At 46.3% G+C, this 23,639-nt stretch overlaps 1 protein-coding gene across 9 annotated transcripts in view; it reads left to right on the top strand.

Moving 5' to 3' along the window:
- The window catches only part of Dop1b (DOP1 leucine zipper like protein B), a 126,254-nt gene that overhangs the window by 41,020 nt on the left and 61,595 nt on the right, over positions 1-23,639 (top strand). For 8 of the 9 annotated variants that reach the window (XM_029564873.1, XM_029564872.1, XM_029564871.1 and 5 more), the window contains 10 exons: positions 2,831-3,020; positions 4,708-4,806; positions 5,500-5,623; positions 7,690-7,799; positions 8,507-8,621; positions 12,146-12,266; positions 14,839-14,958; positions 18,679-18,781; positions 19,379-19,570; positions 22,709-23,390. In XM_029564873.1, coding sequence (XP_029420733.1) covers positions 2,831-3,020; positions 4,708-4,806; positions 5,500-5,623; positions 7,690-7,799; positions 8,507-8,621; positions 12,146-12,266; positions 14,839-14,958; positions 18,679-18,781; positions 19,379-19,570; positions 22,709-23,390 — 1,856 coding nt within the window. Of the gene's footprint in view, positions 1-2,830; positions 3,021-4,707; positions 4,807-5,499; positions 5,624-5,697; positions 5,746-7,689; positions 7,800-8,506; positions 8,622-12,145; positions 12,267-14,838; positions 14,959-18,678; positions 18,782-19,378; positions 19,571-22,708; positions 23,391-23,639 lie in introns of those variants that run through there. The other variant, XM_029564876.1, reaches the window with a different exon arrangement.

Genomic DNA, 23,639 nt, shown 5'->3' with positions numbered 1-23,639 from the left:
TTCTTCTGAGATGATCCTGCACATCATTTCCCACAAATATTATATGAGACAGACTCATTTTTTATTATTTTATCTTTTTTTTTTTCTGGAGCTGAGGACCAAACCCAGGGCCTTGCGTTTGCTAGGCAAGCGCTCTACCACTGAGCTAAATCGCCAACCCAAGCTAGACTCGTTTTTTAAAATGTTGTTTATTATTCTTTGGCAGGTTCACACGTACACGTAGTGAAATTTTAGTCTTTTTCACCTCCGCCCCCGTGAGCCTGTCCTATCCCCTCCCCCTCCCACTGACACTGTTCTTCCCAGCAAGTCCCCCTTACTCTCACATCTGTGTGTGATCCACTGCATTTAAACAGGGTTACTTGCATGAGGGTGGGTGGGAGGTTACTTACTGGAGCATGGCAACTTCTCAGTCACCACACCACTGAGGAGTGTGACACCCTTTCCCCAGCCACCATTAGCTTCCAATCTGTGGCCTCCCCTCCCGTGATGAGATGTTGATGGAGCCCCATCTTGTGCAGCCTCATGCAGGAGACCATGGCTGCGGAGAGTTCATGAGTTCATCAGCTGTGCCACATCCAGAAGACGCTGTTCCTCAGCGTTTCCTCTCGGCCTCTGTCTCTTACATGCTCTCCACCCTCCTGCACTCTGTCCTCTGGACCTTGTGGGGAGGAGTGATGTAGATGTCCCATCCGGGCTCCAGCACTCCACAGTCTTTGTTCTCTACACTTTGACCAATTGAAAGTTTCTGTATTAACCACCCAGACTCATTTTTAAGGAAAACAAAATGTATCTTTAATACATAAAGTAGTATGCATTTTGCATGAAGTATTTATATACATTGAACTGATAAAGGGTAAGCTGAAGGCAGTTGGGTTATCATAAAAGGGAGGGCTGGCGTTCATCTGGCAGGGCTTCTCAGTATATCACACTCACCTGTTGCTAGGGACCATTGAGAAACAGGAGAGGTAGTGGCGGCCATGGGCAGTGCAGTCCACCCCATTCTCTGCACTGAGTGCGTGCACAGACACTCATTCCACTCATGGGGCAGAGACTCTTTGCTCTGTCCCCTGGCTGAGCGTGGACGTCCTCTGAGATCAAACCTGTTCCAGGAGGAGGGCTGAGCTGAGAAGCCCACCGGATGCCGCATTGCTCAGCCAGTGCTGCCATTTTTCCTCCTGACTTCTCTGCAAGTAGAAATGAGAAGTGGAATCCTTGCAGGTGGTGAGTCAGCTCATTCCTGAGGTGAGATCCCTCTGCAGGGTCACTAGCAGGCTGTCACCAGCCCGCAGGTGGTGTTAAGTGATGACTCGCATGGCACCTCAGTCAGCTCCAGGTGCACCACAGAGCACAGCCCAGCCTCAGTGTCCATGGAAAAACAGGCCCTGATCCACTGACAGGACCCTGATCATGTGCTGCTGACTCTGCATCATGGGAGGCTTGACAAAAATCAGAGGTGAGGCAGGCATGGTGACTGACACCTGTGATCCCAGCACTCAGAATGCTGAGGCAGGAGGATTGCCACAATCTTGGGCTACATAGTGAGTTCCAGGGCAGGCTAGACTACAGAGAAACCCTGTCTGAAAAAAAAAAAAAAAAAAAAAAAAAGAAGTTGGGGGGAGGGGTTGTTGGCTGGCAAAATGGCTCAGCAGGTAAGGGCATCTGCCAAGCCTGACAACCCGAGTTCAGTCACTGGGACCCACATTGTGGGAGGAAAGAACCAACTCTTGCAAGTTGTCCTCTGACTCCTTATGAGCACTGTGGTTCACATGCAAGTACATACATTAAATGAAAGCTATATGGGGCTGGAGAGGCGGTTCAGCACTTCAGGGTGCTTACTCCTTTTTCAGGGGACTGGAAATGGTTCCTAACACCTATAAGGTGGCTCACAACTACCTGTAACTCCAACTCCAGGGGGTGTGATGCCCTCTTCTAGCCTCTGGACACCTGCACAGGCACACAGACATACACATAAATATAAATGAATCTTAAAAAGATATAGCTATGGGGCTGGAGAGATGGTTCAGTGGTTAAGAGCACTGACTGCTCTTGCAGAGGACCCAGGTTTGATTCCCAGCACCTACATGGTGGTTAACAACTGTCTGCGACTCCAGTTCCAGGGGGTCTGAAGCAGTCTTCTGACCTCCATGGGCTGTGCTCGACATGGGTGCACACAAGCAATACACTCATGCACCTAAAATAAAACATTTTTTTTTAAAAAAAAGATACAGCTATACTAAAAAGAGGCAAATAACTGTCAACTTTGACACGAGCTTCTCCAAGCAAGTCCGTGTGCTGGGGGCAGTTGGCAGATGCAGAAATCACAGGGCACCAGCTATATGGAAGTTGGAGGGTAGTGGAGGCTGGGTCAGAGTTCTGAAGCCCAGTGTCACCTGATACATCTGGCTATGCCCAGGTCAGGGGCATCTTTACAGTTGCTGAGTCTTAATCCAGTCACCCCAGGACTTTCTATTTTGTTTTCTGACATGTGGATGATGACTTTTGTTTTCATTATAAAGTTTGTGACAGTGGCAATGCCCCTCCCTTGAGTACCACAGTATCCACAGTAAAGCCAGGGTTGGAATCAGTCTGTATTACCACTGTGACTGGTTAGATGTTGCCTATTGGCTAGGCAGTTGCACATTTGTGTTAGCGAGTCTGGATTCAGCATGACAGCTGGTGGGTGGGAAGCACAGCAGGAACAGAGGTGACATGTAGCTCAGAGCAATGAAGAAGATGGGGTGAAGATGGCCAGGGGTGAACCCACACATGGAACCCACTCATGAAAGCAGAAGGTGAGGGACACCCTGAAATCTTCATTTCTTACCAACAGAACTGACGCCCTGCTCCTGAGACTATCTCTGGTCGTGGGCCGGGAGGTGTTCTACGCTGCCCTGTGGGGAAGCATCCTGGCCAACCCCTCCATCCGCCTCCCCGCCTCACTGTTTGTGGTGAGCCACATCAACAGAGATTCACCAGGCAAGGAGCAGAAGTACATGTTGGGCACTGACTACCAGCTCACGGTAGGTACTTTGCCCCCCCAGAGGGGACGGGTGGGCATGGCCTCTGTTGCAGGTTGTCACTGAGCCTGACAAGGGACGGCAGGAGGGGAGGGAATGGAGACATTCTAAGACAGAGCTAGTGACGGCCAGTGTCAAGTGAGATGAGGTGGTGGCCATGCTGGCATTATGTAGTCAAGGATGGGGTGACCGAGTCTTAACCCATGCATTGAGATGTATGTGTCTAGTAAGTTGCCCACACCCAAGGAGCCCGGTGATGGCAGCCTGACTCCTCATCTCATGACTGCTCTGCAAGGCTGGCAGCCTGTGCCTCTGAACCTTTAATCTCATCCCCTCCCCCGCCCCCTTGCCCTGTGTCACTCCCTTGCCCCTCACGTTGACCTGTCTCCTCTTCCTGCTCTGTCACTTGTGACTCTGCCTTGTTCTTTCTGCCCTGGTCCACTTTGGCTGCTCTTATACCTGAATGTCAGGGTTCCCCAGCTGTCCATCCCCAGGCCCTTCCCTGTCCACCCCACCTCTTCTCAGGAACTTGGAAATGGAAGCATCTCCAAAGATCAGGTCTTTGTCTTTTCCCCATGTGTACCCTCTGTCTAATGGCATGCTGTCCATTTTGCCTGCTGGTGAACCCACACTTGGACTTAACATGACCAGATTGAATGAATGGGTTACAATCTCTGTAGCTTAGTATAAATTTCTTATTGTAGAGTGGGGATCTCTCTCACAGGCTCTTTCAGAGGATTAAGTGATGAAATTGATGGAGAGCCCTTCAGGTGGCGATTGGAATGTGTATATCACTGCCTTTCCTGCCCCACAGGTGTATTACCCTTTGCTGTCTCCTTGAGGCCCTGTTTAAACTTGTGTGTTTCCCTTGAGCCAACACATCACTTTCTGACCCATCTAGTCTATCGATTGCTAAGAGATTGCTTGTGTGAGGTGCAGCTTTGCTCATAGCTGGTTTTTGCTTTTGTGATAACGTGGCTTGTAGAGACCATCCCAACTGGGGAGTTTTCAAGTTGATCTTGCTAGTCCCAGCTGATTGTGCACCTGCTTCTCCCTCAGGCTCTGCACCCCACCCAGCTGCCTGCCAGGCCTGGCACAGGCTGTGAGCTGTGTCCTCCCCCTGGCCAGCTCTCTCCCGAGCAGGTCTCAGTGTGCCTGCTTCCTGTCCTCCAAGCTCAGCTAAACACAGAGTTTCAGTGTTCTCCCCACTTGAAAGGGCTTTGCCTCCCTCACACTCCTTCCAGCTTTACATAAGCCTTTGTCATCCCAGGCTTGTAGCCAGGATGTGGCCATACCCTCCCTTTCTGTGTTCAGAAACCATCCTCAGAGGAGGCACTGCCTTATCTGGGAATCCAATGGACCATGTGTCTTACTTTAACCCAAGGCCCCTATGAGATCCTGCCTGGGATCTCAGAGTTTGCTTTCTAGAACTGGGCATGTGGTCCGTTTCCCTCCAGCTTACAGATGGAGCAGGTGAGATCCACAGCTGTGTGTTCCCCCATGCTGGTCCCTAGAGCTTGAAGCCCTGCTGTCCTGATCTACAGCTTGTCCTCTTACATGCGGTCTGAGGTGGTATGAAGATTCCTAGGAAAGCACTTCATTTTTGTGACTGAACAGTGTAGCCGCAAACGGTATTATTACATGTCTTTGGACAACTGCTGTGATTGTCATTTGTGATTGTCATTTGCAGGTGAAGTCACTGTGCGCATCGCTGCTGGATACCAATGTTCTTGTGCAAAGAAATAATCTGGAAATCGTTCTGTTTTTCTTCCCGTTTTATACCTGTCTGGTGAGTCCCGTGTTCTTCCAGAGGTGATAGACGGAAGCTTGGATCTGCAGCAGTTGTGTCTTAGGAGCACTCAGCCACTTGGTGATCACCACTCCCTTCATCCCTCGGCCTTGTTCATGTTGTGGAAACGCTGTTTCGACAGCAGGTGCTGTGTGGCTCTCATGGGGAGACACATACAAATATCTTCACCCCAGATAGCGCACCTATGACAGACCAAAGAAAGGGTGCCACCTAGGCCTAGCTTGGTGAACCAGTGATTTTACTGGGGTCACTTACAGGAGCATGGGTGACTCAGGCAGCTGCATCATTATCGTAGAATGCCCTACCCCAGCTTGGCTGAAACGCGACACTGCACCCCTGAACCCTCCTGCACAACTTGCAGGCACCTCCATAGAAGAGTGTCCCCTCAACAATTACTAAGGGTTATAAAACCTTGGGGCATGGCTTTGTGAGTCTTGTGACTTTCCTGAGCTGCCTATGTTGCCTCTTCTGAGTCTTAGTAGCCTCTCTGCAGGATAGGCTGTCAGTGCTGAGGATATAACTACACAGTAGCAGATGCCGACCCTCTTTCTATAGAGGTGTGGAAACAGCCTCCTGAGCACTACCTTTCGGGGGTAGACACTTAAAGTACATGTCGGACTGCAGTCTGTTTACAGCTCCCTTGTGGTAAAGCCTCCTCTGTCCTTCTGATAGGATCCTGATGACAGAACCATCCCCCTGCTCAGACCCGACATCGTACACATTCTTTCTGCGGCCACCCAGACCCTGCTGAGGAGGGACATGTCTCTCAACCGAAGACTGTATGCCTGGCTGCTAGGTACTGAGTTGAGTACTTGAACCCGAAGCCTTGCAGTGCTGGTTTGTGGAATGAGCTCTGATGTTAGCGATGTTCTGAGTCATCAAGTGTGGAGAGATGCCACAGTGACTAATACCACCCTGGTCAGTTGAGGTCTGCTTCCTACACAAGCTGGGGTTGTTTGCAGCCTTTTTTTTTCTTTTCAAAAAGAGAAATAAGTGGGATTTAAAATGATGGCTGAGTTCCCTTTTTAAGAGCTTGAAATGCCACACCAAAAGTTTGCAGCTAAGTCATTAATTCATTTAATGATTAGTTAACGAGAAGCCTGGTGTGGCACACATGTCTAATCCCAGGACTATAGGCCAAGGCAGGAAGGTCACGATTTTGAGGCTAGTCAGGGCTACATAGCAAGACCCCATCTCAAAATAAGATACAAAATAAAAATCGAGAAAAGGCTGGGTTGCCGGCCATGATGACCTTTAATCCCAGTATTCAGGAGGCAGAGGCAGGCAGATCTCTGTGAGTTCAAGACTAGCCAAGGCCACATAGTGAGACCACATCTCAAAAGAGGGTGGCGTCCGGAGTGTAGCCCAGTAGGGGGCTTGCTAGGCAAGCATGAAGTGTGGGGCCAGTCCTCAGTGCTGAAAAGCAGCAGAAGCCTGCTCTGAAGGTTCTGTAGAGAGGTTGCACAAGATAGGAATGTGTGGGGAAAACTCCAGTACACAGAAAGAAAGGAGCAGCTCGGGAGATTTGGATAACAAGACCATGATTACCTGTGCACTGCCTTTCTGTGTAAGAGCCTGTGTCTGTGGACAGCCTGCAATCCTGTAGGCTATGAGCTCTTGACTGTTGGTTGGAAGGTTCCCAGGGGCAGAGCCCAGGAAGAGGACTAGAAGAAAGTATTTTTATGTATAATTTCCCACATTCCTGTATGCTTTTTAAAAAAGTGGTGTACAGAGGAATTGTGAAAGAATTCTGTAGCTCACGTCTCTTTCCTCCTTCCTGCCCACCCACCCTTCTGTTTGTTCGCTCCCTTTCCTTCCTTCTGTGTGCTGGGGATGGAACATCGTGCTTCAAAGCATGTTCAGTGCTCTACCACTGAACCACGTCCCCAGCCCTCCATAGCTTTTCTTAACCTTCGGTGTGTGGATCTTACCACACCAACGTCAGGAAGTCCTCTTCAATTTTTCTTTATTTCTACCTACTTGTAAAACTTCAAAAGTAGCGCAAGGAAGTTTATTAAGGATTTTAAGAAAAATAAGTATAGGCTCCTGGAGGATTTTTTCTTTTTTTTTAAAGACAAGATCTCAATCATCTTAGGCTGGCTTTAAACTTACTCTGTAACCAAGGATGACTTTGAACTTCTGATCCACCTGCCACCCCCTCCCAAGTACAGGGATTCCAGATGTGCACCATCATGCCCAGTATATACAGTGCTGGGGATTGAACCCAGGCTTTATGCATCCCCAGCCCTCTGGGAATTTTTAAAGAAAAGGATGATTTGGGGAGGTGCTGAGGTCTGTTAGGAAATGGTGGTGTTCTATGTAGAGAACAAATCCCAGGCCTCACTTAGCTGTGACATGGGAACCCCAAGTCTTTCTTTGTACCAAGAGGATGTTCTCCCTTGCCCTGAAGACCCCACAGACTGATCCGGGGACCAAAATGAAGGAATGTAGTTTGTGTGTGTGCGCGCGCGCATGTGTGTAACTTGATTTCACATAGTGCTGGACACACAAACCCTGATTTGAAATGATTCTGTTCCAGTCCTTGTAGTCCTTCTGCAGAAGATGCCCACTGAGATGGAATTCTGCCTGTCTGGTCCTTGGCCACATCACTGTTAGAAGATGTGGAGGTTGAGGGGAGGTCAGTGTGTGACCCTTGCCTGGCATGTGTACTGTTCTGAGATCTATCCCCAGCACTGTTTAAAAAGAAAAAAAGAAGGAAAAAAGTGACTAGATCTGACTTTGCCTTTGTTGAAGGAATTATGTATGTTGAAATATTGGAGCATGAGGCTTTTGCACAGCGTGCTGTCCTGTAAAATACTAAGATCCCTTTACAGTGAGGTAGTGGTGTTTGTTCTTTTATAGGTTCAGACATTAAAGGAAACACCATTGTGCCCGAATCTGAAATTTCAAATTCTTACGAAGACCAATCCTCATATTTTTTTGAGAAATACTCCAAGGATCTTTTAGTTGGGGTAAGCACATTGCTGCAAAGTTGACTGCTGTCAGGACGCTCTTCATTGCTCTCTCTGTCTCCGTCTCTCTCAGTATTTTATTTTTATTTTATGTGTATGAGTGTATTGTCTGCATGTGTGTAAGTGCACCTGTGTTGCACAATGCCCGAGGAAGTCAGAAGAGGGAGTTGGATCCCCTGGAACTGGAGTTACAGATGGTTTTGAGCTGCCATGTGGGTGCTGGGCATCAAACCCTGGTCCTCTGCAACAGCCTTCAGTGCTCTTAACCGCTGAGCTATTTTTCTAGCCGCCCCCTTTTTCTTATGACAGGGTCTCATGTATCCCAAAAGGGCCTCGAACTCATTGTGTAGCTTAGAACAATCTTGATTTTCAGTCCTTCTGCCTCCACTTCCTGAATGCTGAGGCTGCAGGTGTGAGCCATCACACCTGGCTTCTGTGGGATTGAACCCAGGACTCCAGGCAAGCACCATACCAGCTGAGCCACATCTCCAGCCCCTTATCATTTCTTCAGTGCATTTCTGTGTGAGACCTCAAAGCAGACATTGAGTATGGTCCTTAGTATGTGGTTTGAAGAGCTGGTGTGCATGTGTTGTGACTAAGGGACTGATTCTCATTCTTTCCCAGGGTTTCTAATGATTAGAACAACCACTAATGCTGTACTCTACCATAGACATAGTGTCCTGATGTGTGGCTCTTTAAACAAATAGGCGCTGGCTGAGATACTGCATCAGAAGTTCTCCGATGCTGACATGGAAGAGCGCCACCATGCCTACCTGAAGCCTTTTCGCATCCTTGTCAGCCTGCTGGACAAGCCAGAAATAGGTAACATGAGAAAGGCTGCAGGTGGCCGGATGTAGATCACCTGTTTTTAGGAATGTAAACACAAATACAGTCATCATATTATTTTGACTATAATTTTTGGAATTTCAAGATCTTGAATGCATATGTTTCAGTGCTCCTATTTTGCACAATAAATTGAGTGATTTTGTTAGGAAAATGCCTGCAAGCTACTGTCATGCATATGTGTATATGCATATGTGTAAGTTTCATGTGTGAGTGTGAGTACGTGTGTGTTTGCCTGTGGAGCACCTACACTTTGCACTTTGTGAGAATGTTTCTTCATCGCATCATCATACCTCTAATGAGCTTTGGTTTTATAACTGGTAAAGGACCCCATCCCCCATCCCCCATCCCCCAAATCCTTGCTTTGTGAACATGAGCAAGCCACTTTGTGTAAAATAAGAACATTTCACTGGGATGGAAAAGGTTGAACTAGACTCTGCTTCCCAGAGGACCCCTCTTACATGCTGCAGCCCTGTGGAAAACCAGTTGAGAAAAAGCGACCTCCTCTCTCTCGCTTAAAAAATTCTATACACTGGGGCTGGAGAGATGGCTCAGTGCTTAAGAACACTGACTGTTCTTGCAGAAGACCCCGGTTCAAATTCCAGCACCCACATGGCAGCTAACAACTGTCTATAACTCCATTTCTAAGGGATCTGACAACCTCTTCTGTCCTCTGCAGGCATTGCATGGCACAAGTGCACTTACCTACATGCAGGCAATACATGCATACACACACAAAAAATAATAATAATAATTTTTTTACAATTCTCTACACTTTACTGGCAGATCTGACATCTGGTCACTTGAGCCCAGTGTACAGAGGTCCTCATGTCCTCTTCCCCCCATTGCACTGCAAGAGGGTATTGTCTAAGAGGTTGAGGTATATACAACCTCAAGGATTGGAGGTGCTCAGAACAGGGAGCTTGGAGTTTGCAGTGCCTCTCTTTCTGCTTTGGGCCTGAAGCCTTTTGGGTGTTCATTCAGAGTCCAGCATGGAGCATCTGTTGTGTGGCAGCGACGTTGTGAGCTCTAGGACCACAGAAGGGCACAGAGGTTCCTCATCTAGTTAGATGAAAGGGACGCCCCAGGTCTTGGGATGTTTCCGCTGGTCGTTTGTTCATTTGTGCGTCTGGCATGCATGCCAGTTCTTCAAACCACATACCAAGGCCTCAAATAGTTTTCTCAGACGCTCAGGGTCTGGCCATATAGTATAGGCTGACCTGGATCTTGCTGTATAGTCCAGGCTGACCTTGAGCTCATGTCATGGTCTCCTGCCTCTGCCTCATGAGTGGGATTATAGACTAATGCTACTACACCTGCCTGTAGCTTTTTAATAACAATGGCTGACACCTTTTTAAGCAGTTATTTCGTGCCAGGTGATGTGCATACTGTGTCTCCACATCTCCAACTACACTGAGGTGAGGCGATTCACACCTTATAGAGGGAGAGTCCAGGGGTACATCGTTTGCCCCAAGGCCACCCAGGGCCTAAGCTTTCTTTTCCAAGACATTGGTGCTGGCCTGATGACACAGAGAACAGCCACCCTGAGGTGGTTCTTTGTGTAATAATTAGGAACTTTACCACCAGGCTGTGCATCCCCTGCTCCTTTAACCAAACTACAGTGTGAAGCCTTTGTTTTTCTAATGCTGCTTGTTAAGTGCTGCCTCAGAGTTCCTGTCCTGTGCTGGACCTCTCTTCTCTTCCCTCCGCTTCCTACCTCCATCCAGCAACAATGGCACAAAATAGATTTTTCTATGTGTAGAAGTTACTGCATTTCTGACTGTTGTGTTTTAGCCTAAGAAGTGAATCAGGGTTTATTAACATGTTTGCAGCTTGCTGTATAATTTGGGGAGGTATTCAAAGAAGAAAGCAAGACTCAGCATTTTGGAGACGTGTGTTTTCTATCAAAGCGGTCAGTGATGAGCCAAGCTGGACTCCAGGTCGTAATTTCTGGAAGAAGATGAATGCTTGCCTTCTGTCCAATCCTAACAGTTGTTAAATCTGCTCCTCCTGCTGGCTCCGTTGTCTGAGGAACACATGCTCAGATGGCAGAGGAGTGGATTATTCAGAACCAGAAGCACAGGACAGCCTCTTGGTCCTGTCCTTTCTTTTAGCAGCTGTTTTTTAGCCATGTCTTTTTTTCTGCTCCATAAACAAGGCAACAAAACTGCCTTTGGTTAGAAGTATTTGGCATTTTCTGCTATAGATAAAATACACCTGAGGCTAAGGGTTGGGGATTTATCTCAGTGGTAGAGCTCTTGCCTAGCTAAGCGCAAGGCCCTGAGTTCAGTCCTCAACTCCGAAAAAAAAAAAAAAAAAACACAAAAAAAAAAAAAAAAAAAAAAAAAAAAAAACAAAAATAAAAATACACCTGAGGCTTATGAAAATTGTTTTTAGGGTTGGAAAGATAGTTCAGCAGTTAAGAGACCTTGATGCTTTTGCAGAGAGCATGAGTTTGGTTCCCAGCACTCACATTGGGTGACTTACGACTCCTTATAACTCCAGTTTCAGGGAATCCAGTGCCCTTCTGAAGGGCATATACATACATGTAGGCACTCACACATACAATTGCAATAAAAGTAAAATAGTTTTCTCAGAGGCACATTGATTTTGTGAAAAGCATGAAAGGTTAGGTTGATGTAGGGCGTGGAGTATAGCTCGGTGGTGGACTGTTTGCTTTTGTGCATGCGTAAGGTCCGGGCTCAGTTTTCGCACTGAAAAAAATCCATAGATTAATTAATCTATGGATTGCTTTACACAAAGTTTTTGGCAGAGCTTTCCTTTCCTGTAATTGAGGTGCTTTCATCCTCTGGATGTGCATTTGATAAGTCCGCGCCCCAGCTGCGAGTGCTGGCTGCGCAGGAGAAACCCCCTGCCCGGGGCACTGCCCAGCTGGCCAGGAAGCCGCTCTGACACGCAGTGTGTACGGTTTCTCTGGGCCTCTCTGTGGGCTTTTCAGGATTGATAGAGCTTTTCTGGCTCTATGTATTATGCGTCTTATATTGATTTAGAAATGGATTGTTAGGGAGATGACTCGGCAGTTAAGAGCACTGACTGCTCTTGCAGAGGACCTGGGTTCATTCCCAGCACCCACATGGTGGCTAACCATCTGTAATTCAAATTCCGGGGAATTTAGTGCCCTTTCCTGGCCTCCATGGGCACCAAGCATACATGTGGTACACTTACATACATGCAGACAAACTCTGATACACATAAAATGCAAATAAAATCTGTTTAAAAAGGATTGTCAGGGGCTGGGGATATAGCTCAATTGGTAAACTGTTTGCCCAATATGCAGGAAGCCACAGGTTCAGTTCTTACGACTGCATAAACTGGTGGCAAAAGTCTGTAATCCCAGCACTCAGGAGGTGGAGACAGGAGAGTTAGAAGTTTATGGGCATCCGCAGCTACGTAGAGTTTGGAAGCCAGAGACTGTCTCAAAACAAAAACATTTTCAAATGTATTGGTAGTCCTTCGGTAACTATTTTTCTTTTTTATTTCAGGGCCTCAAGTGGTTGAGAATTTATTTCTGGAAGTCATCAGGGCCTTTTATTCTTACTGTAGAGATGTCCTTGGCTCTGACCTTAAACTTAGCTACACTCAGAGTGGAAATCTGCTGATAAGGTAAGAGCACACTGTCTGAGTTCATTATCTTCCTCTTCCTGGTACCATGATGTGTTTTTCTCTGTTCTTTATTGTGAATCATGAAATGCTAGAGAGGGTGGACAGCTTGAAACTCTCATTGGCTGCTCCCTCCCGAGTCATTCAAAAAGGGTAAGAGTCTAATCTGTTCTCTAGTCCAGATAGTGGGTGTGCAGACCATGTTTATTGATTAAGCACTAAGGTCATCTGACAAAGGCAACTTGATCACAAGTAGTGAGGCCCAGGGTGAGGGGAGGGAGGGAAGACAAGGAGAAAGTTCAGGAAGAGGGGTCAGAGGTCATCAGAGGTGGAGTAGAAACCAAGGCAGGATGCTGAGGGCAGGGTCCAAGTTCTCAGTGGGTATATTTGGGAGCCAGCAGGCACGTTAACTTAAAATGTGTAGTTCAAGGTCATCCTTGGCCACATAGTGAGTTTGAGGTCAGCCTGGACCATATGAGACTTTGTGTGAATAAATGAGTGAGTGATCCAACCTCAGAGTTCACTGTTAGTGCAGCTGCCTTCTGCCTGGATTGGCATCGGGTATTTTGAAAAGCTGTTTCTCTCAATTTTCTAGTTTATTTATTGTAAATCTCCTGAGGATTCTGGGTTGGTTCCCCCCCCCATAAGTTTTTTTCTTCTGAATATGCAAGCAGTACATGTTTGTTGTAGAATAGACTGATATTTATGACAGCAACCAAGATGCTACCCATAATCCTACTCCTCTTTAAAGAGATGGAGATTTTACCTCTTCCAGAGCTCTTCTACGTTCTCAAATATACAGATCCTTCCTTCCACCCTGTAGATGAATTCTATCTGTTTAGTTGCCTGGTTTCTTTAAATGGAGCTTGTGGATAGCTGTCTACTGTTCTCTGTGGAGTGATAGTTGCCTCAGTTCCCCCTCAGGGATCTGTCCCTTTCTTAATAAATCTTGATGCAATGGCCAGTCTCTTACTGATTACCCATCGGGTGGTTTCCACTTTTTCCATATGTTTAAATGGCCATGTGATACTATCCTTCTGTATATATCTTTGTGTACTTGTGTCAGGATTTCTGTAGGGTGCCCTACAGTGCACTTACAGAACATGTACATTTGACATTTTAGACAAGGATGAGGATGTAGGTCAGTGGTAGAGCGCTTGCCTGACATGTACAAAGCCTTGGTTTCCAGTACCACAATCAGTAGATGGATGGATGGACAGATAGATAAAAGGATAGAGCGGAGTTTATTTCCCTGCTGAACAGCTATACCATCGTATTCTACCACAGTATTTTTCTTTCTTTCTTTGTTTTTGAGACAGGGTCTTATCATGGACCCCTGACTGGCCTGAAACTGACTGTGTAGACCAGGTTGTCCTGAAACTCACAAGGACTCACCTGCCTCTTCCTCCTCCTGAGTGCTGGAATTAAAGATGTGCACCACCACCACACCTGACAAAGATAATCCATTTTTTTATGGTTATGCAGGTAGCTAAGGAGACTACAAGAGGGTATTTGATCCCCTGGAACTGGAGTTACAGGTACTTGCAAGCCACCTCATGTGGGTGCTGGGAACCAAACTTGAGTCCTCTGGAAAAGCAATAAGTGCACTTAACCACTGAGCCACCTCTCCAATTCTATAGAGAGGGTCGTAATTATCTGGAATGGAAGCAGCACTGGTGCTTAATGTCAGATTTTTTTCACAGTAACCCTTACATTTATTTCTAAGAGTGTACATCAATAAAAATAAAAATAGAAAACAGTGTTTATGGCTGGATGTGGTGGTGCCTACCTTTAACCCCAGCACTCAGGAGGCAGAGGCAAGCAGTTCTCTGTGAGTTCAAGGCCAGTGTGATCTACATAGCATGTTCAAAGTCTACCAAGGCTACATAGTGAAAGACCCTATCTGCTGAGGCTGGAGACATGGCTCAGTGGTTGAGAGCACTGAATGTTCTTGCAGAGGACCTGGGATTGAGTCCCAGCACCCACATGGCTAACAACCATCTGTAACTCCAGTTCCAGGGGATCTGACACCCTCTTCTGACCTCTGCAGGTATTGCATGAGATGGGTGTATTTACACACATGCAGGCAATACACTCATACACATAAAACAAAAATAATTTTTTTTTAAAAAAAAGACCCTGTCTCAAAAAACTAAAACACACACTGTTAAACGGGGAAGTCGTTTTCCTTGGGGGTGTGGCAGCTGGTAGGTTGCTGGTGCTCATGCATGCAGCTCTAATTAAACCATTGGACTCAAAGAGTTATTTTTATAAAAATGGGGGCATGAAGGTAGGAGGGGCGCATGTTTCAGGGAGTAAGTGGGGACCTGGGTGGACTTGGTTGGTCACAATACATTGTATGGATGGACGAACTTGTCAAAGAATAAATAAAAATACTTTAAAAGGTATTGTATAGGATGGGATTGTGGAAACTGTCCTGTACTTAAAACGGTGATACCTTTATCATCATCAGAGTTTGTCAGGGGTTGGAAACAGTGAAGTGTGCGCCTTTAGACACCTCATTCTCGCAAACCGAGTCTTTTTCAGTGTACTTATTTGCTCCTGTCTTTTGCAGTACAATCAAAGAAAACAGAAACGCCTCCGAGATCGTTAAGACAGTGAATCTGCTGGTCTCAGCCCTCAGCACAGACTTTCTCTGGGATTATATGGCGCGGTGTTTCGAGGAGTGCTTTCGGTAAGTGTAGGCTGCGTGGGAAGGATGAGCAGGTGGATGGCTCTTCGTTGTGTGGGGGGCTGGATTCCTTTAAGTATGAAGCTGGGTAGTCTCTCGAGCATCAGAGTTCAGTGGAAACAGGACTGGAAGGAATTGATACAGGATTTTAGGAGAATGAAGAACTTCATCACAGACTCCCAGACTGCTTTATTATTCAAGTCTTAACTTTAGAAAGCCCTCTGCACGTGTGCTAGTTGCATTCATCTGAGCTGCTCTGAAAGCCCAGTCTGCTTCATGGAGCTTAGGTTGTGTCTCTGGTGCTAGACCGTCTGTGTTTGAGTGCTCCAATCTTCTTAAATTCTTGCTGAAATTAGTGTATAATGGGTCAGATAAAAGCATTCACATCTTAAGCTACCGTAATCAGCTTTGTGCCGCTGTTGATCTGGTGGTGAATCGCACAGCCTCAGAGTGTTTTGTGGAGCTCCTGGACTCAGAGCCTTTCCCAGGCTGCTTTCTTAACAGGGAGAAGAATGCAGCCTCTCAAACTCTGTTTTGTCCTGAGAGGTTCACTGTATAACCTTGTTAGTCCCCACGGTCCTGTGTGGGCTCCTCTCTGTTCTGGAGCTTGGTGGCCAGAATTGAAACCTCCCATGTAAACATTGTGTGTGCCCTGTGGTTGACCGCAACTCTTTGGGTAGCCTTATGCTTCCGTGTTTTGGCATGTGAGAAAACTAAGGTCCACAGACAGGAAGGGCCTTGTCCAGCATTGCACAGCAGATCCATAGCAGACAGAATCAGAACCCAGCTGTGCCTGACTTTGGAGTCTGACTTCCCAGCCACTACTTTGATGTTCCTCTGCCTCCCTGACAACAGGCCCAAATGACCCCCACCCGTCCCCTGTGTCGAAAGAATTTGTCACTGTGTCCACTGTCAGCCAGCAGAGGAGCGACAGTAAGGGTAGAGTGTGCTGTGGTCAGCTTGATTTTCTCCCTCCCCCTCCCCCTCCCCCTTCCCCTTCCCCTTCTTTTCTTAGTGTTAAGGGTCAAATTCAAGGCCTTGTGCATACTAAGCAAGTACTTACCACCAAACCACAACCCTAGCCCTTGTTTTACCTTCTATTTCAAGACAGCTTTTCACCGAGTTGTCCAGGCTTGTCTGGAATTTACTCTGTAGCATAGGTTGGCCCTGACCTTCCCATTCCCCTGCTTTAGCCTCCTGGATAGCTAGGATTATAGGCCTGTGTCACCAGCCAGCTGTTTTATCAGAGAGAGAGAGAGAGAGAGAGAGAGAGAGAGAGAGAGAGAGAGCGAGCGAGCGCAAGAGCGCTCGCAGGCATGCTCATGCCATGGTGCAAGTGTGGAGGTCAGAGGTCACCCTCAGTTGTCAGTCCCCACCTTCTACCTGGTTCTCTTCTTTTGTTTGCTGCTGTTCTGCCAGGCTAAGTGGCCCGTGAACTGCAGAGATTCTCCTGTGTAGGAGCACTGGGATTATATAGGCATGCTTCTGTAGTGGCTTTTATATCTTTCTGAAGATTTGAATTCAGATCATCACAATTGCACAGCAAGTGCATTTACCCATTGAGCCCTTGGTTATTTTTTAAAAGAATAAAATGTCACTGGCCAGATAGACCTAACATTACACCTTCCCAAAATGTCTTCCTCCTTTCATCTTGGAGCTAATTATCCTGTCCTGAAATTAGAATATGTTGGGATGTCATTGTAACACTGAATATCCATAAGTTATAGGCTTTGTTGCCTATTGAAATTCCACATAAGTGATTCCACACTGCACACCACATTCTATAAGGTAGTGTTTAGAGGTTAACAGTTGCAACAGCTTGAACCTGAAATGTCCCCCACTATTCAGGTGTGGGATGATTGATTCCCAGCTGCTGGAGCTGTTTGGGACGAGGGATGTTAGTTAGGAGGTGGGGCCTTGCTGGAGGAGGGAGGTCACTGGGGGCTTACTTATAACTGGTTCCTTCTCATGAGGTGAATGGCCTCTTGTTCTTGCCAAAATGAGATTCTGCCTTACCTCAAGCTCAATGCAGTGGGCCTAAGGGACTGTGGACTAATCTCTGAAACCCCGAGCTAAAACAAATCCTTCCTTGTTTAAATTGTTTCTCTCAGATACTTCCATAGCTACAACAACAACAACAACAAAAACCAATATAGCAGCCCTTTTAAGATGTCATATCACCCATCCAGTTCACTTATCCTAAATACAACAGTCCCTGTGTATAAATGACCCAGTTTGAATCTTTTCATTGTGTGACTAATACTGTGCTGAACATCTTTGCCCTCTCTGCCCATGTGCTCAGCTGTTGTCAGACACAAGTAGAGTCACTGGGATCAGTGTGTAGCCCTTTAAAAGAATTCTGTTTAAGCCAAGCATGATGGCACACCCCCATAATTCCGGTATTGGGAAGGTGGAAGGAGGAGGATCAGGAGTTCAAGCTTATCCTCAGTTACATAGTGAGTTTGAGGGCTACGTGAGATCCTGTCACAAAAAAGGGAAAAGAGTTCTGTCTCTAAGATTAATTCACTCTGTCTAGGATAACTAAGTGCCAATTACAAGAAAGAAAACTAACTCCAGTTGAATTGTGTGAAGGCAGCTAAATGAATTCCAGGTTGCTCTGTTTTGAGAAATAATATATAGTTGTCCCTCAATACTCATGGCAAATTGGGTCCAGGACCCCTCAGATAGCAGAATCCATTAATGCTCCAGTCCCATATTTCTGTATAACATATGCACATCCTCCCATCAACTTTAAACCATCTGTAGGTTATGTATAATATCCAGTGCTGTGTAAATAATTGTACACAGTATTGTATATAGATGGAAAAAGGTTTTACATGGCCTATACATGTGATTTTTTTCCCTCAGGGTATGGTTCAATTCAGAAATATGGAATCCGTGGCTGCAGAGGGTCCACAGTATGTGTGTGCACGCGCCATGTGAGTGCATGTGTCCTTGAAAGCCAGGAAAGAGCATCAGTTCCACTAAAGCTGGAGCTCTAGGTGGTAGTGACTGCTCCTCTGGAAGAGTAGCAAGTGCTCTAGCCCATCTCTCTGGCCCCATGGTACTTTCTAATAGCTATTTATATCTGCTTATTTAAAAACAAACATTGGATTTCAGTAGATTAGTAGTTAGCATTAGGTTTGATCAGAGAATTGTACTTCTGTAGAAACTGAAGACTCAGAAGTTCAGGTGCTCGTGAACTCCATGGGTGTGTCTTGGTGATGCTTTGTGCCCCTCCTGTGCAACCTGAACAGTCTTTTGGCCCGTGTTCTGTGGCTCAGAACATTCCCTTGGAAACACACCTTTGGGTTTGGGATTGGGGACCTAGGACTATAGGATTGTGCCTAAGAAGCTGCTTTGGATCTGTTGGATGTGGAATCCACGCCCGTATCTGAACGGACTCGAGACACTTAGTCACTCGTCTCCATTAGGCAGTCTGTCTGTCACCAGAACTTAGGTGTTAGAGCTACAAGAGCTGCTTTCATTGCATGTGAAATAGGATAATTACTGAAAATGGTAAGATGTTTGAAATTGTAGCCAGTCAGGATGGCATGTACTTGTAACCCCAGTACTTGGAGAGACTGAGACAGGAAGGTCACAGGTTTGAAGCCAGCCTAGGCTATAGTAAGATCCTGTCAAAAACAAACCAAACAGCAGAAACAAAAGACGTTTGCAGTGACTGAGAGAAAGGATTAAGTCTCTTCCCTCTGGTTAATACAGACCATCGAAGCAGAGTACCACCATTGGAACAGCCATCAGCCCTGCCCCCACAGTCTCGGAGCTCTGCACCCTCCTTGTGTTCCTCCTGGATGTGATTCCCTTGGTAGGTACTGCTGGGAAGAGCCCTTGGCGCTGCTGGTGCATTCTCAAAAGTGTTGTCGGCCCATTTTTTAACCCTAGATTTACCAAAAAATGGCTTTGCCACCTGCATAATGCTGCTTCTGGGTTTGTTCGGTAATGGCATACAGCCCACTACAGCCTCACTTTTCTTTTTGATGCTAGGGATGAACCCTGGCCTTGCGCCTGCTTTAAGCACATTGGCCACCAAGCTACACTCCTGGACCTGTTAGATTTTTGCTGTCTTCGTTAAAAGGCCAGTTTTAGTAATAGTCTGAGCTACAGTTATGGAAACTGATAATGAAGTGATATTACAGCTATTTAGGGACAAGAGTCAACATATTTGCTAGTTAAGATAGACGTGCACGTGGCAGTTTTATTATTTTATCTCAAGGAAGGTGAAGCAGGGCAAGGAAGACATCATTGGTTTGTCCAGGTCAAAGGAAATACTGTTTCGTTTTCTGATTTGGGATCAATGTGTACCTTAGATTCTAAAATCCAGCTTATTCTGAGATGCTGTTTTGAAGTGCATCCTTTTCCCATTTTAAGCCTGCAGTGTGTGACTCATGCTTGTGTTTTGCAGGAGCTCTACTCTGAGGTGCAGACTCAGTACCTCCCACAGGTGCTGGGCTGTCTGCTGCAGCCTCTTGCTGAGGAAGTGGAGGCCTTAAGCTTACCTGAGCTCACACACGCCTTGAAGACATGTTTTAAGGTGCTCAGCAAAGTCCAGATGCCACCCTCCTACCTAGATACGGAGCCTACCAGTGGAAGCTCGGTATGTGCCGCAGGACCGAGGTGTCCTCAGTGCCTTCCAGGAGTGGGAGGTAATTAGGGGTGGTTAGGATAGCAATGTGGATGTGTTGTGTAGACACTGTGTCCATACACTTGCACAGTTTAGTGTAACGGACCTCCCTTCATTTCACACGCCCGTGATACAGAGCTACCTCAAATGGCTAGACAGCTGCAGGCAGACCTTTTGGTGTTCATTTGTATGCATGTGACCTGAGTTATTTAAAAGACAAGGCATTTATAACCTGATCTGACTTGCTAAGGCCACTGTAAGAAAGTTCCACAGGAGCTAGAGACATGACTCAGCAGTTAAGCTCTTTCGACCCTTCCAAAGGACCTGAGTTCAGTTCCCAGCACCCATGTTGGGTGGCTAACAGCCTCCTAGAACTCCAGGGGATCTGAAGCCTGTGGCCTCTGAGGGCCTGCATGCATATATACATGCACATGCACATATTCACACATAGACACACACACATACATACATAATTAAAAATAAATAAACCCCTACAGCCTGGGTGTCTTAAATAACAAATCCATTTTCCTGCAGTTCGGAGTCGGTGAGTCAGCAGGGTTGGCTCCTCCTGTGTGGTGTGAATGAAGATTCCATCCCAGGCCCCTTTGTAGGCATCTGCTGGGCTTGTCAGTGGTCCTTGGTGCTCTTGGCTTGTTGAAATCTTCCCACTTCCATCCCCACCTCATCTGCAGTCACATGCCCATGGTGTTCTATGCTGGTGCGAGTCTGTGTTCAAATTCCCCTTTTTTTGGAGACATAAGCTTGTTTAGACCCACCCGACTGTCTTTACCTTGACTTGATCATCTTCAAAGATTCTTTTCCCAAATAAGGTCACCGTAGTTCTCAGGTACCGTAGTTCACCCATAACTACACTGTTTGGTCACTTTGAAATCTTTTTCACTCAAATAGCATCTATTCTTTTCTGCATACCTCCCTCTGGTTTATACTTTATTTCCCTGATGGTAGATTCTTCATACTCTTTTTTCACCATTGATGTTTTACAATCAGCATCCTCATGTAACGTGTGCTCGTGTCTCTGAAGGAGAAATTCTTATCAGGGGTGCAATCGAAAGGCTCATTTGCTCCTTTGAAACTGTAAGAGATGATGTTGGCTGAACAGTTTCTGGTTTGGAGTTCAAAGGGAACACTGAGACAGAGTTATTAGAAGAGTTAGTTGTTAGTGTCACAGACACAGGCAGCAGCAAGGCCACCGCTCTAAGGAGAGTTCAGACCCACATGGCAGCTGGCGCTCCTTACCATTCTTACAGGAAGACGTTTCCTTTTTTGGCCTGCATTTGACTGTTGCTAGGGGTAACCATGCAGCAACAGTTAAAACACATCAGGTGACATAAACAAAAGTCTGTCCTGACCATATAGCACTGAGGGCCGATGGGGTAGAGGAGGCAAGAGTCTAGAGAAACCAAATTACTGAGGTTTGGGGACTTGTCACAGAGGTAAATGAGTTACAGACTGCCCAGTTTAGAAGCTAGTTTTTGTTTGTTTTTAATAGTTCTATCTATTAGAAAATCCTGAAAATAATTCAAAATATAAAGCTTAAGAGCCAGGCATGGTGGCACACCTCTGAAATTTCAACACACAGGCGTCTGAGGCAAGAAGGCCTTGAGTTTGAGGTCAGCCTTGACACATAGTAAGACCGTGTTTCCAAAGAACAAAAATAAACACAAAAGGGTAAGCATTGTAATTTACACATATGAATAACAATATATTAAAACTCACGTACTTCCTTCTGACTCTTCCAAAAGGCCCCAGGAGGATGAACGCTAGAGTTTCAGCTTTAGTGCAATGTTGTCTAAATAGTATAGGAAAAGGAAAGAGTCCTTTGATGGCTAAAGTCGTCACATTGGACAAGATCGCATGTTTGTGTATGTGTTTCATATACGTATGCATAAATTAGTTAAGTAGTCCATATCCAAAGTGCTTAGGACCAGAAGTGTTTTGGATCTTAGCTTTTTTTTCCAGCTTTTAGAATATTTATATATTCATTGGACATCATGGAGATGGGACCCACATCTATACAGGAAATTCGTTTATGTTTCATACGTACATTACACACATAGCCTGAAGTTACTTTAAAAATATTTTTATTACATTTATTTATTTACTTACTTGTGCATGTGTGTGCACAAGAATGTGCTATAGTGTACATGTAGACCTCAGAAGACAACTTCTGGCCTTCAACTGTGTGAGTGGAAGGGATCAAACTCAAGTCATCAGGCTTGACAGTAAGTGCCCTTACATGCTGAGTCATTTCACTGGCCCCTTCTTGTGTTTTGACTGAGACATAGCACATTAGGTCAGGTGTGGAATTCACGACTTGTAGCATCGCACTAGTACTTTAAAAATGATGATTTTGCAACATTTCAGATTCTGAATTTTCAGATTAAAGATGTACAATATGTGTTTTGTTTAAACTTTATACCCTTTGCTCCAGTTTTTCATCATTGTTATTATTATTATTATTATTATTATTATTATTTTACACGTGGTCTCATGTTGCCTAGGCTGGTCTTGAACTTGCTGAGTATCTGAGGCCAGCCTTGAACTTCCGGTCCTCCTGCCTCCACCTGCCAGGCAGGGGGATCTTTGACTTCTTTATGCCTGTATTGCACCCTCAGCTTCCTCAGTCATTTGCTTAAGTTCCTCCGAAGCAACTCTGATTTGGTTTTGGGATTCGTCCGTTCGTTTGTTTGTTTGTTCGTTTGTATTTACAGTAGGATCTCCTGTAGCCTGTGCTGGCCTCAAACTTGCTGTGTAACCCAGGATGGCTTTAACCTCTCTCTCTTCCTGCCTCCACCTCCCATGTGCTGGGATTTCGGGCACACACCACCACATGTGGCACTAGAAGCAACTTTTAAGTGGCTGTTTTGAACCTTGAATCATCTACAAACAAGTGGGTGCAGAGGCGGCAGCCTCTGGCCGGCCCCGCCCCTCCTTTGTCTGCTGTCTTCGGTTTACACTCTTCTGGGGGGATTTTCTTCATGTAGAGAGTCATGATTTGGAGAAACAGGTTTGGAATATATTCAAGGTTTGCCTGATTCCACTGACCTTTGAACCTCTGCCTGATATGGGGGTTTTCCCATTTTTTGACAGAGCCCAGTGAAAGGTGGCAACAGTGACATTGTTTCAGAAACAAAGGCCTTGGTTGCAGATGAAGAAGAGGCTTCCTTCACCCCGCTGAAGTCTGAGGACAGTGGGATTGGGCTCAGCGCCTCCTCCCCCGAGCTCTCGGAGCACCTGAGGGTGCCCCGGGTTTCTCCTGAGAGAGACGACATTTGGAAGAAGGATGGGAGCATGCAGAGGACGTTTCTTTACATCCAAGAGCTCATTGCCAACTTTGCCAGCAAGAATATTTTTTCAGCAGCGCTGACAGCGTCAAGAGAGGAAAGCCAGACTGAAGAGGCCCCAGGGAAGAATGACAGGGGCAGGACCCTGAGTGCGGTGACCACACATTCTGGCAGGAAGGACTCCTGGGAGGCCAAGCCCATCACTGTGCCCCAGTTTAAGCAGATGCTCTCCGACTTGTTCACAGTGCGTGGATCTCCATTCAAGACAAAAAGTTCAGAGTCATCATCTGCGCCCAGCAGCCCTCAGAGAAAAGCAGAAACTGAGTGGGATGTTGACCAGGTGGTCATTGACTTGAGGGGATCCAAGGAGGACTGCAGGGAGGCCTTTGCTGCCGCCTGTCACCTGCTGCTGGACTGTGCCACCTTCCCCGTCTACCTGTCTGAGGAGGAGACTGAGCAGCTGTGCCAGGCATTGTTCCAGACACCAGGTGAGAGGACAGCGGCCAAAGTGCGTAGTTGAGGATCCTGTTACTCAGGCTTGATGTTCAACTACCTAAAATTGTATCTGCCAAGAAGAATGTACAGGTGATGCTTCCCAGTCCCCATGCTCTGAAATCCAAATCTTTTGTGAACACTGACATGTGATTATGGAACATTTGGGATGAGGAAAGCTCACTCAGTCTATGTAAACATTCCAGAATCTGAAAAGCTCCTGGATCAGAAACAGTTCTGGTCTC

This window comes from Nannospalax galili, unplaced genomic scaffold (genome assembly GCF_000622305.1).
Source record: "Nannospalax galili isolate Female #2095 unplaced genomic scaffold, S.galili_v1.0 scaffold136, whole genome shotgun sequence".
Taxonomy (NCBI): Eukaryota; Metazoa; Chordata; class Mammalia; order Rodentia; family Spalacidae; genus Nannospalax; species Nannospalax galili.
Note: the sequence above shows the minus strand (reverse complement) of the source record. Positions and strands in the feature narration are given on the sequence as shown.